Source organism: Gouania willdenowi, chromosome 24 (assembly GCF_900634775.1).
Source record: "Gouania willdenowi chromosome 24, fGouWil2.1, whole genome shotgun sequence".
In the NCBI taxonomy this organism is placed as follows: domain Eukaryota; kingdom Metazoa; phylum Chordata; class Actinopteri; order Blenniiformes; family Gobiesocidae; genus Gouania; species Gouania willdenowi.
Window position 1 is genome coordinate 7,992,214 of NC_041066.1, and position 13,461 is coordinate 8,005,674.

At 36.8% G+C, this 13,461-nt stretch overlaps 1 protein-coding gene across 1 annotated transcript in view; it reads right to left on the reverse strand.

The window, feature by feature from the left end:
• tulp4a (TUB like protein 4a) overlaps window positions 1–13,461 on the reverse strand; it is a 42,760-nt gene that overhangs the window by 27,541 nt on the left and 1,758 nt on the right. Inside the window, 1 exon segment of the mRNA XM_028439545.1 lies at window positions 9,042–9,893. Within this exon segment, the coding sequence (XP_028295346.1) occupies window positions 9,042–9,293 (252 nt within the window). The 5' untranslated portion in view covers window positions 9,294–9,893.

Genomic DNA, 13,461 nt, shown 5'->3' on the forward strand with positions numbered 1-13,461 from the left:
GTGTGGAAAGCAAAGAAAAACTACAGTTGAACCAGGGCATTAAGTCTTCTCTTTAATGCTACTGCTGAACCTGTAATAGTTAAAAAGTACTTTGTCACAAATCCCTGTGCTGTGTAGGGTTGTAAGATAAAAGAGGTAAAATACAAAACAGAAAAGTGAAGTCCAGTGTGTAGACATGGCTGTTTGACCCTGACCGAAGCACAGCAGGAAGGCCGTGCACTGCTGGATGATGTCATCACTTCTAAAAAAAAAATCTAATATGCAGGCAAATACTGATAGAAGGGATGAGGACACTAAAGCTATATCCATTAAGCACTTTTGTCGAGACCCTTTTAATGTATCTGAGGAGTGGTGTTGGGCCTCAATGTGAAGATGACATTAGTTAAAGAGTAGTGGAAAGAAAAGAGGATACACAGCAGGTCAGGTTCTGGACAAAGGTCGTGATGAGGGCTGACAGAAAATTCACAGCTTGTTGTTTTGGAGGAAAAGTGAAACCATTTTCAAATTTATCATACAGACCAAGACATTATCATTGTGTAATTTTTATGACGTAAATTGAGGGAGCAAAAGTATCGGCTCCAAATATCGGTCCAAGAAATCGACAGTCCGTATAGGTCATCGGCTAAGGTATCGACCCTAAAAAATCCATATCAGTCTATCCCTAGTCTCCAAAACTAAAATATGTTTTTATATTAAGTCTCCCCATGACTACTACAATATATATACTGTATTAATGAATGCTTTACCATTCTATACTTAGTTGTGTAAAGCTGACCATGATTAGGGTTGTAAATAATTGAGCAAAAGTTAGGATTGCTGCACTTCAGCAAGTTGGTTCATAGCAATAGAAAATCATGTGTATTTGAAGCGATGGAGCCTGTGCACTGCAGACTAGAATAGGAGTTTATATGCATTTATGCTTGTGTGTATATATAATAGCTGGATTTAACTGGTATATTGGGCTCAGTTTAATTTTTTGTCTTAAGGTTGCCTACAATAAAAAAAATAAAAAACAAGTGTTCTTCTGGCCTATTGGACAAGAATCGACCTACAAGTCGCACGTAAAAAAAAACCTCAGTGAAAGTAGGGTTGCAATGGGGCGGAATATTTCCAGTAAAATTCCACAGGAACTTAATCTCGGGAATTTTGGTAATGTTAAAAAAATCTAAACTTTTCGATGCAATTATTTATTGGATTTCATTGGAAATTGGAATTAACTTTTAAATATTGATATTTTAGATGATGCTAAAATATATTTTCCCAATTATATTTAACATCTGTTCATTCTAATGGAAAGTTTACGACTTCCTGGATTTTCCCTAGTAGGCACGTTATGGTTCTTTTTAATTGTACATTTGCTGCGTTTCCAATCGTCTATGAAAATGCGCACAATTTAAATAGCGTAATAAAAAATGGTGACGGAAACACCTGAATTTCGAAAGAAAACATTCAAATATCACTAAAAAGTTTTTACACTCGCATGAGAAGGTTTTTCAGACGTTTCAATATTGAAATATATCACAAAAGCGCAATGGAAATACTTTCCGCAGTTACACGTCACAAGTTGTGACGTACCTTGTCATATGACCACTTCTCTCATGGAAAACATGGCACGGTATGTGTGGACAGAAAAGAAGACCGAGACATTTTTTCACATTATAATTGAGAAAAACATTACTGCCATATTAGACAGCAAACAACAAAGGAGATTGTAATAAGGAGGCTTTGAGCGTCTATCTTCCTGCAGTAAAGTCTCACAGGATTTCGTGACAGTTTCGAGGCTCCTGGCCATAACAACCTTCAAAGGAAACATGTTCACAGCACAATTATACAGAAAAAAATATTGCTTTTATTTTTGCGAAAAACAGTAATTGAAATATTTTGAATGATGCTAATACCTATGTTTGGATATGATACAGTTATTTTAAATTACTCCTAATTTCTGGTGAATTCCAATAAATAATTTCCATGAAAAATAATTTATGAATATGCAAATATTCAAAATTCCAGAGCTTAAGTTCTTGTGGAAATGTATAGAAAATGTTCCAACCCCCTTTGCAACCCTAGCGGAAAGTCGGGGTGTTTATATTCAGGATGCTGATTTATAACACGTCAATTGCTATGATGAGTTTTAAGGACTGTTAATGTGCTTCTTTACCACCAAGATGTTCCAACAACACCCTGCACGAGTGTACAAAACTACAGCGTACAATTGACAAAAATGCTCACAAACTATGTTCCTAGAACCTCTGTTAAAAAACAAAAACATTTGACACGTCGACAGCTTTTGTTACATTTGTCTTAGCTGTTCAGATGCGAGGGAAAATGAAAAGTCTTCCAGTCCGCTTCGATGGAAAGAAAGCGAGCGCTGATCAATTCTGACACACGTCCCATGAGGAATTTTCCGCAGCAGCTTCACATGGGAAGTTGCATAAAAAGATTGAAAATCAGGGTCTTTCATCTGGTTTCAGTGTCATTTCGGTGGAGTGTGACTGACACAACGGTTGCTAAAGATAGCTGCTATAAAATTAGGATCAGAGTAGTAGAGCACACTCAGATCAGCTATTTTTAAATATTTCTGGGATTGATTTATTTTTAACATTTGAGTCAAACTACTCAACACAATGGTGAAACAGAAAAAATAAACTAATGAAACTGGCCTGTACAAAGAGGTTGGGGCCAATATTTTGAATATTTTGTAGAAGCTTCTGCGGACACTACTTTTTTCTTGGGTACCATCCCATTTGTCAGGGTTGATTGTATTTTTTTATTTATTAAACTTTCCCCCAGTGTTTGTTTGTTTGTTTGTTTGTCTGTTACCACGACTGCATCAAAAGGAACTTTGACAACATTTTTTCCAAAAATAGACCATACGCCATGAAGATTCCATTAAACTTTAGGAATGTACATCTCAGTTCTTAAAAGATCTTTAACAACTTTGACACATTTATGTTGGATTGGTTCCCCAATCACACACATGCATGTTTCATCCAGAATTAATCTATATTGCGCATTAAATCAAGATTTCTACTCTTTCTGTATTGTTATTAATGGGGATAGAGATTTCTTCCAAGCCTTTTTTAAGTGTAAATAATCATGGTACCGTGATCAGGATCACTGATTCTGCCAATATCTGGCAAAAAGGAGATTTGGAGCTTGGTGGAGGTTTGCGCTCTCTGACTAGTGCTATTGCTTTGTTTGGTCTTCACTTTGTCAATGTCCTGGGAAACTATTATTCTTAATTATTGTTTTCAGTTCATATACTCTCGTCGTCAGTGTCTACTTTAGTCCACGAGTTGTCCTTTTATTAAAGGCAAGGTACTAATAAAAGAATCCAACAGTAGAAATACATGTAACCCGTGTGTGTAAATAGGAGGTTAAATTGCTTTTGAAATGGGTCAAATTTATATGTTAAAACCACTGGAGGGCAAATAATAAGCAGAAAATTAGTGTTGAGTGAAAAGTTAATTGGACTAATATTAGTTGCTAAACAGGCTAGCTCCGTAAACCCGGCTGCACTGAACAGCAATGGGAGTATCTTTTATTGCCATCGTAGAGGGGTGATGGGAGGACATGTAGCAAAAAGATCAAAGCAACACACACACACACACCTTTTGAAGCTGCAGCCCTGGAATTACCTCACTGTGCTTAGGAGTACAAACATCCAGCAGGATGTATTACAGGGCTCAGGAATCCCCAGGATAGGTGGCCGACTGGCCGTGAAAATCTCTACTGCGACTTCAAGTGCAAAATTTCCCATAAATATTGACATTGCGTTCCTCACAGTGACAGGAAGAAAGTCTTTGATTTGTCCTCTTGCTGTACTACAAAGACCGAGTTGGTACGAGTCCAAACATCCCATCCATTCAGACGGTGGGTACCATTAAAAGGATCACAGGATGCTCAGGTCCATACATCAAATGGAATAATGGACAAACTTAAGGACACTGGCATGAGCATTGATCTTGGCAGGACTCAAGTCCCTGCGGAGGAGTTTATTATTGCATTTCTGTTCATTCGTAACATGCTCTGGGACACTCGTCACCGGCAAAGAGGTTCAATAATAACGCTGACGTAAAAGGGCAGGGGTGTGCTTTTAGCTGAGTGAGCAGCTTCTGAAGAGGAAGAAAGGTTACTGCCATTTCAAAAGAAGAGAATTCAATTGTTGAATAAAGTTTACATGTATAAAATAATGATTGGAAAAAGCAAAGTAGACTCGCAGACTAGAACAACACATTTAGTTGGATTATAAATTGATGAACAGTCTTTGTATAGCTTTATGCTTCCAAACTGAGTTTTTGGATGTAGCATTGTTCTCTACTGCCAGCTGGATTGCGATTGTATGTAACATAAAGGCTTCTTTCTGGTGTCTTTTTTCATGTTTTGTTCCTGTCTGCAACATAAATGCTTGAGTGTCGGCTTTTAATGCAAGGGGTGATAAAAACTTGATTTTTTTTCAAATCCAAAATTGCTCTACTTCTGGGAGGTAGAATAAAAACAGTGAGACAGGAATGCAAAGTGTGTGCTTCCAGGCTTCTCCCGTCCAGCACTATATACGCACAACTGTTCTCTTCTCTACGCATCAGAACTGGGATGATAAATGATGTGGAAATGAACAGATCTGTCAGAACTTGACAGAATTCATTAGGCGGGGTGATTTCCAACACTGTCACTGACTCAAACGTATGTACGGCAGTGAGAGAGCGATGATTTCACATTTCCTAAGGCATTCATTTATTGCTTGAGATAAAATCACGAGAGGAAATGCAGAGAACAGTCACTTCTATCACATCTGCTGAGATGAAGGTGGAGAGAAACATGAGTTCACTCTAAAATGTGTGTACTAAGAAAGATTTAAACATATATTGTGATATACTGTGTATATATCCAAATCTAAAGACAAATTTAATTATATATTATGAACTTTAATTCGCCTCCTACGGCAGAATCACATCAAAACAATAGAAGTAAAGCCTCGTCCCTCTGGTCGGGTCCAAGTGGACAGAGTTAAATGACATTTCTGTTATGCTTTGGTTGCTCTCTGTCAAGCTTCATCCACTCCCCCTGTTTAGCTGCTTGATAGGAGTGCTGACACAGCGCTTTGCTCCATCTGACCAACTGCTACACCCACTAGCAGAGGAAATGCAACCTGTGTGCAACCTCCACTTGCACCAGATGAAGGCAGAAAATACCTAAGAACGTTTTGTCAGATGATTCCCAGAAATGAAAAAGGCTATAATTTGGAATATGAAGGCTCGACTTCACATGACTCGGACAAAGCTCATTGAGTGTGCAATGCTTTTTGGAAGACGATCCCAATCATAAAAAGACGAAAATTAAATCACAACAAGCACTTCTGTTGCAGTCGGATGTCCTCAAATAAAAACAGTGAAAGTAAGTCAATGTTAAAGATGTGGAGATGACCATTTTTATCAGATAAATCCATAGTGAAACCTCATAGATCAGGGGTGTCAAACTCATTTTAGTTTAGGGGCCAAATACAAAGTAGTTTGATCTTAAAGGCACGGTAGTTCATTTTCGAAAGATTTTAAAAGTAGCCTCCGCTTTTACCTGCCCCCAACCCTCTGTGCTCCCTCTATAGCCACGCCCCTCACGCACATGCACGAGCGCCGGTGCTCCAGAAGCGGATCTCAGCTCATCGCTTGTATTGTATAGAATCTACGTCATCTCATGTCTCATTCAGCGGTAAGTAAACACTAAACGTTATCACTATACATGTCTAAAAAATGTGACTAAAAACTCTGTTTTAACTTTAGTGCTTTGACTGTGGGCTCATGCACGCATGGGGTTGAGAACGAGCAGGGAGACAAATCCCATATCAAAGAAATAATATAAATAAACAAACTATGGCTTTCATTCTCTTTCTTTCTTGTTTCTCCCTTTCCTCTCTGTGTCCCTCTTACCTTGGATTTCACATGTTCTTTTTTTCTCACTTTCATTTTGTCTTGGGGATGCCAAAATGCTTCCACACTTCTGATTTAAAACATGGTGGTGCGTCCTGAATTTCAAATTCTAAAAAGCCCTTTGCTGTAAAAAAAAAAAATCAAAAATTAAAAAGTACTGCAATTTCAATTTCAGAGTATCGATGTGAACCGTGACAGCTTTGAATCGATTTTTATCTGCCTCATGATTAATCTTTACATCCCTTATATCCAGGCAATAAGTGACAAATGTCAGTCTCTGCAATATTTTCTCTAAATTGTATTGATTTTGTGACTAATTTTCATTTATTTGGGGGTAAATGTGAAATTATTTGAGGAAAGTCATGTATAGGAAAATTATCAACCTCCATATATTGAGGAGTTTCATTGAATTTGTGTTTTTAGAAGAGATGAGATATCAACAGCTGAATTATTTGGTAATTTATACGATAAATCTTGTTTTTTTTTTTGTTAACTTTCTCCTGCGGGACGAAATTGGTCTAAAGGGCCAGATTTGGCCCCCGGGCCTTGAGTTCGACATGTCATAGATCAATAAATCAAAGATCATTTCCACAAAAAAAAAAAAAAAAAAAAAAAAAAAAAATGTAAAATGTTGAAATTGTACGAGGAAGTTTGTTTTAATCTTTATTGACAAAATTTGGAAATGGTTTGCATATTGAATTGTGGGATATGGAGTCCACTTCTATGCATAGAAAGGTTTTTCCTTCATTTTATTTAATTCTTACTGTGATTTCTTGCGTTTCTTCACCAGTCAAAAAGGATACTAGTGTTTCACTTGACACTTTGTTTTGATTTGTTTTCCCGGTATTCTCCGTGATATCCACTGACTTTGCAAGACATTCCATTTCTGCTGGATTTCAATGTTTCCGTGTAAACCCAGAAACAAACATCCGTCATTATTTTGCTGGAACTTTCAACTAGTGTTTTTTTAATTTTGTATTTAATTTTATCTAAAAAAAATCATATAAAATAAAAGTTTTTACATAATTGACTGGAAACATAGTATGTCGGATGGTTTAACTGGTTATGATGTCACTGAATGACATGAATCCTGGACATGATTTGGTTGATGTTTATGAATAGGTACAACTAATTGTTTCTTTTAATCAGCACAGTCATTCTGAGGAAGAATGTCATCTTATATTTCGTGAGGATGTTGGTCAAAGGAAAAAGGACTCAACCATTATGTACCTTGTTGTAAGATTGTATGTTGAAATGTTTTAATAAATATGAAATTTGAAAAATGTGTGGGGAGGGTCACCTTGGCAGAGTCTTTGGGGGCAAACACAACATGCGTTGAAAGATTGGGTTTGGCTGCTACTACCTACCAAGTTACTTCAAACCAAATAGCTGAGCCTCGCATGAAGAATTAGTAACTAACCATGTCGCCTGGAATTTAAACGGCATCGCCTGAAATGTCTAGCAATTGATAAAAAAAAAAATAATAATGATTGAAATTATATTTAAAACAATTATATAATCATTACATTTATTGAATCTATATATTCTTATATATTAATCTATATAGATATTCTTATTTAATAATCTACAGATTGAATTCTTACATAAAGTCTTTGAGCGCGACAAGATGACTATTGTTGTAAATAGCGCTATATAAATTAAGTTGAATAACTCAATTGAAATATTTTTATAATTAAAATGAGTCACTAATCTTGGCTACTCCGTATCTTTAACACAGAAAAACAAACATCAAAAATTAATTCTAGAAAAACAAAATGTGTTTGGGGTCGCCAGAAATGTGTGATATCAAAATGGGGTCACAATCCCAAGAAAAGGTTGGAAACCATTGAACTAGTGGTTTTGATTAATTCTGCATTGAGGGTAGGGCTGTGCGATATATCAAGATTCAAGACATATGAAGTTTTCTATTTTGGCGATATAGAAAATTACAATATCACCTATATCGATATACAGTAGTCCCTCGCTATAACACGGTTCACCTTTCGCAGCCTCGGAGTTTTGCGGCTTTTTTTTACAGCGCAATTTTGCATGATTTATTTTTTTTTTTTTACAGTGTATGAAGGTGCATTGTGTTCTGCGTCCTGATTGGCTGCTGCATTCACACCGGATGCATCACGAAATGTCCATTCGTCCAGATTACATACAAATTCAATGGATAGACGTGGCCCAGATGTGATAAAAAAAAAAAATAAAAAAATCAGACAGTCTAATCCAATATCAGTTTTCAGGCTGATGTCGGACCAATATCGGATCGGAAGACCCCTAATCAAAATACCTGTTTTAGGTGGAGAACAGCATGAAAAGCACAGTTAGATGGATTTCTGAGTGCGTCCTGACCCAGATCTACCACTAAACAAGCCATACTAAAGAACTCACTCACACTTGCTGTCCCTTACAGGAAATAACTGCACAATGTGCCACTTTTGGCTCCATTTGTTAATAAATGTGCCTGTGTGGAATTTCATATCAGGAAATTTAACCCTGAATTGTCTTTCTGTAAGACTCCATTTGAACTAAAACGATCAAGATTTACATCGTATATCACCATTTTGTTAAAAAAAAAAAAAAATAACGAGATTAGAGGTGTCCCAATCGGATTAAAATTTCCATTTTTTTAGTTTTTGCAATTTATTCTTTATTTATGTTATTGAATTGTTGAATACTGCAGATATGTTGAATGTAAAAATATATGTATGTAACCAATTAGATAATATTAAATGGGTCAGTTTTTCTCATACCTACTGTTGCTGACTATTGTTCTCTGTTTGAGTAACATCACTTGATCAAACCTTTTCTAACATTCCACACTACAAAATAAGTAATTATTATTATTTAATAAAAAATTAAAAAAAAGTATGTATGATTCATGCTGATATCGGATCAATATCGGTATCGGCCGATACGCAAGGCTGCAATATAGGAATCATATCAGAAATGAAAGTTGTATCGGGACATCCCTAATCAAGATATGAGTTTTAATCCATATCACCCATCCCTAATTGAGGGATGGCTTTGATCAGTTCTTTTCCATCATTATTCAAAAAAACACAATTTCACTCATTTTACAAGTGCAACATCCATCACATTTTTTCTTACCTCACTGTTGTGCCCCCTGAGGTTGAAGTTGACCCTCTGTGGCGTGGGCCTGTCCCGTCTGCAGTGGCAGGACGTGAAGGTAACCCCGACGACCCCTCGACCGTTCCCCGTGGCGAGCCAACCCTCCTCGTAATAGCGCTTTCTGCACACGGGCTTCTCCTTCTCGCTCTTGGGCACGCGACCCTTCCAGGACAGACACAGGATGTTGGAGTCGCTGCAGAGCACCGGGCCGTGCTCCACGGCAGCGAACATCCCGCAAAATCTCAGAATCCAGAGAGCTGTGCTGAAGGGGAGGGGTTTCAGTGACGCTGCGAGCACCTTTCCTCTGCCGACGTTATGAGTTTGGTGTCAGATGAGAGACATTTGTAACGGTGCATAGTATTTGTGCTTCTCCATCAATCGTCTCTGAGACCAGTACCCGTGAGTATTTGAGATGAATGAAAACTGTTCCCAACAGTCAGGAGAAAAAACAAAATTTGTGGCTAAAAAGATGTCATGTACACAACAAAAGGCACTGGAGTCGTTGTGTTTAATCAGTGAGACGCACTGTTGGGCTGACCTCAAGGACAAGGCAACAAAGAGGCAAAAATATTCCTTCAAGGTAATTCACATCCTCAAAAACAACAAAAAAAGGCTTGATCCAGTGCTTCCAGGTGATGTGATGAGGTCTTCCTCCAGATTCAGTCTCTCCTTCCAGCGCTCTGCGTCCTCCTCATTGGATGGGAGTTGTGCGTGTGAGAGAGGAGGAGCAGGGACTCCTCTCCATCAGCTGTTTGCCCACAGAAAGGCTGCTTCTCCGTGCAACGTCATCGCGTCTGCCCTTTCAGCCTGCCTCAGGCATCCCATAAAGGACTGATGGGTGAAAACACAAAACAGTGCCTCGTTACTATTCACAAATCGTGCCAAACAAAACACAAAGCTTTGCGGTAATGTGTCGTAACAAGCCTATTATTTACATAGATTAAAGTTTATAACGTCATGTAAAGATGGAAGCAGTTTGAAAGCATGAAAAGCTCTGAGCTCCCGCCCACGGCTGCGTATTTCAATATTAATGCCCAACCCTAAAATTATCCCTCACTACTGAGGACGAGCCTGCACAGTGGAGGGATATTTAAATGATTTTTAAATTATTCAAAGTAAGTACCAGTACAGGAACATGAAAATTCAGCTTGAGCTTTTAAACAACCAATTTAGTTTAATACAATTTAAAAAAAAAAAAAAAAAAAAGTAAAAAAGATGGAAGATTGGATTTCTATTTTTTTTATTCATGTTTTTAACTAAGCGATAATAAATCAAATATGCGTATATCACGTAAACGCCAGGTCACTAGGTGTCAGTGAACCACATCAGACCTTGTTAAACTACCCCACTCCTCAATGCATTTTAGCTTGGAAGTTGATTACACTTATTTTTTATAAAACATACTAGGCTTTTTTATAGATGTACTGTATGTGGTGACTTTTTTTTGCTTCTTTTTTTACAGAATTTAAGTAAGAAGTCAGCATTTAAGAACTTAACAGAATCTGTTGTAGAAGCAAAAGTTTAACTTTTATTTGGCAGTTTGATAAACATACCACTTGTTTTTTTATATTGGTAACTGAATTACAGTTAGTTACCACATACTTGTTCTCGCGAGTTTAAAAGAAAAAAGAAAGCAGAAATACATTGTATTTCATATCATTTTGTACTTGTAAAGGTGAAATTTGTAATTACTGATATCGGGATATATTGTATTGTGACATGGAAATGTTAATCGTGAATCGTATCGTCAAGATTCATGGCAATGCACACCCCTACAGATATGACAGACAGTGATGTGTGTAGGAATTAATCATTTTAGTAATATTTTGTTATGAAGGTGTTGGGCAATCCTGCATCAATTTAGTAAAAGCCTATAATCAGATAAAAGCTCTCATACAGGATACAGAGTGGTCTCCATCGCTTTGTTTAAACAGTGAATAACAGTGAACATAATGGAGTAATGGAGCAGATAGGGCCTCTGACTTTCTGTGATCGCGGAAAACGGGCAGAAAAAGAAATCAACGTTCTCTTTCTTTCTTAAAAAATGTGCTCCAACATGACACAGAAATGCCTGACTATGGGCTTCATGCTGCAATATTCTCTTTAAATGATCTCATATTTTCTCTATTTTTTTTTTTTGTTAAGAGAAAAAATAACAGAAATCAACCCTGGATGCATAGATGGTTCTTAACTTCCAAATCAGTCCCTCAGCCAGGTGTACTGATCGCTGAAAGTTGAATCCCACTTGATTGTACACAGAGTGGGCTGATTAGCATAGGTGACGCCCACTAAACACCATATAAGGACAGGTGTTGTTGTGCTGTGTGCAAACAACTGACACACCAAAAAGGAACAAAAATCACTTTAGCAGCTGTAAAATTGAAAAACCTTTAAATGAAATCAAATTTAATTTAAAGGTATGAAATGTTATATTTCAGAGCGTCATTCCTGGTGTTACAGACAGCGAGAACTGAACATTGGAAAAAAAAAAAACTGATTTTTAATCACAAATTAAATAGACTGATATTTAAAGTTCATTCTTAATATATAATAATGTTTAATAAGGTTTTTTATGTTTCTTATAATGGTATTGGACAATCATTTAATAGGCTGTGAGGTTTTCTCTTATTGTAGTACAAGTGCTCTCACCTATGATAATTTATAAGGTGAGAAAATATTGGTGAATCCCAAAAACCAATGGGTACTAACAAAACTGCAGGAAAGAACACATTTTTTTGTGTATTTTTGTTCTTATATGGCTTCTTCCATGAGGCCCAGTATCACGCATTTGTACTACATGCTATCAAATGAGTGACTGAATGTCCAGAAAATTTGACAAATGGGAAAAATGTCCAATTCTGTCCATAACCTTGTCCAAAATCTTGAGCTACATGTTAAGAACTGACTAGTGATCATCTTACCCTGTGACTGAAAATGTATGCAAGCTTCATCTGAAGGGTGCTTTTAATGTGTTGCGATAAACAAGTGGTTCAGAATTCAGATTATTATGACTGCATTCAAATCTGAAAAGGTCCTGGTACAAAAACAGGTTTGGCTGATGGTGTATTCGTTGAACTGGTGACACGTGAAGGCAAAAGCATTAAATCACACGACTGTGTGGGAAATGTTCGTGCAAATGGGGTGATTCATCGGCTGGCGATAATTTTAGGTATCACTAATAATGTTTTGGGACCAAATCAAACATTTCTGTGGGATTTTTCCCAGATAACGAGTGACTGAGGGTCAAAAGTAGAGCAAACGCCACGTCAGTAGAGTTTTTAGTCCGTGTCATATACCATCTATTACCATTTCATAAGGTGCAGTCTGTCATATTACATCAGATTTTGTGCGAAACATTTCTGTCTTTCTGACCAAGCGTTCACAAAGACAAATGTGTGATATTGTCTCAAAACATGCATGCGAGTTGAGGATATATTATATAAGGTGTCATATTGAAATTTCCTCTTGAATTTGTTTAAACAACAATGATAAAAACAACTTAAAAAATAATAAAAGTGTTGACATTTTTGTTTGAGGAAGTGAATACCATTTTTCCCCCCGTCCATTTTCCACGATCACGGAAAATCTGAAGCCCTAAAAATCAATCCTAGAATGACATTTTAACTTAGACCTAATTATGTGAAACAAGCCAAAATCATAGGCAATGAAACAAAGACAGGAAATTAAATATATAAACTAGAACTAGGGATGCACCGAATATTCAGTAACTGAATATATTCGGCCAAATATTGCAAAAAAAAGTCACATTCGGCCTTTGGTTTAGTGACTTAAAGGCTAGACCGAATAGTCCCGTGTGACGCAATGACGCAATCAAACAACGTGCAGTGACGCGGTGACCTCTCGCCTTCCGTAAAATGTCGGCGGTGTGGAGATATTTAAGTATTAAAGAGCAGTTGATGTTACAAGCAAACACTTATTGAGATTTACTTGAGCCTTCGGTTTACATTATTAGCCTATCTACTGTGGATAAGCAGTCTTGTGCCTAAAGGACAATAATTCATTTGTTGTGGGTTTATCCACTTTTATGCACTTTAGGTTTTTTTTTGGGAATGCATGTTTTGTTTTATTTGAAGGCCTAATATAGAGTAAATGAAAAACTTTGTTGTGCATTTTATGAAAATCAAAGGCTACTGGAATATTTAAAAAATGTCAGAATATTCAATAAAAATTTACTTTCTTTAAAAAAACATGTCTAAAAATGTATTCTAGGCTATTTATGCACTATGATAAAAAATTAGTGAAAAACGTAACAACCGCGTTCGATTTTCGGTATTCGGCCAAGCGTTTATATTTTATTTATAGAGTTAGAGTTAGGGCTAAAATAAAAGGGCTAGCGGGGTAGCTAAAAATAAATATGAGCTAAAATACAAATGACGAA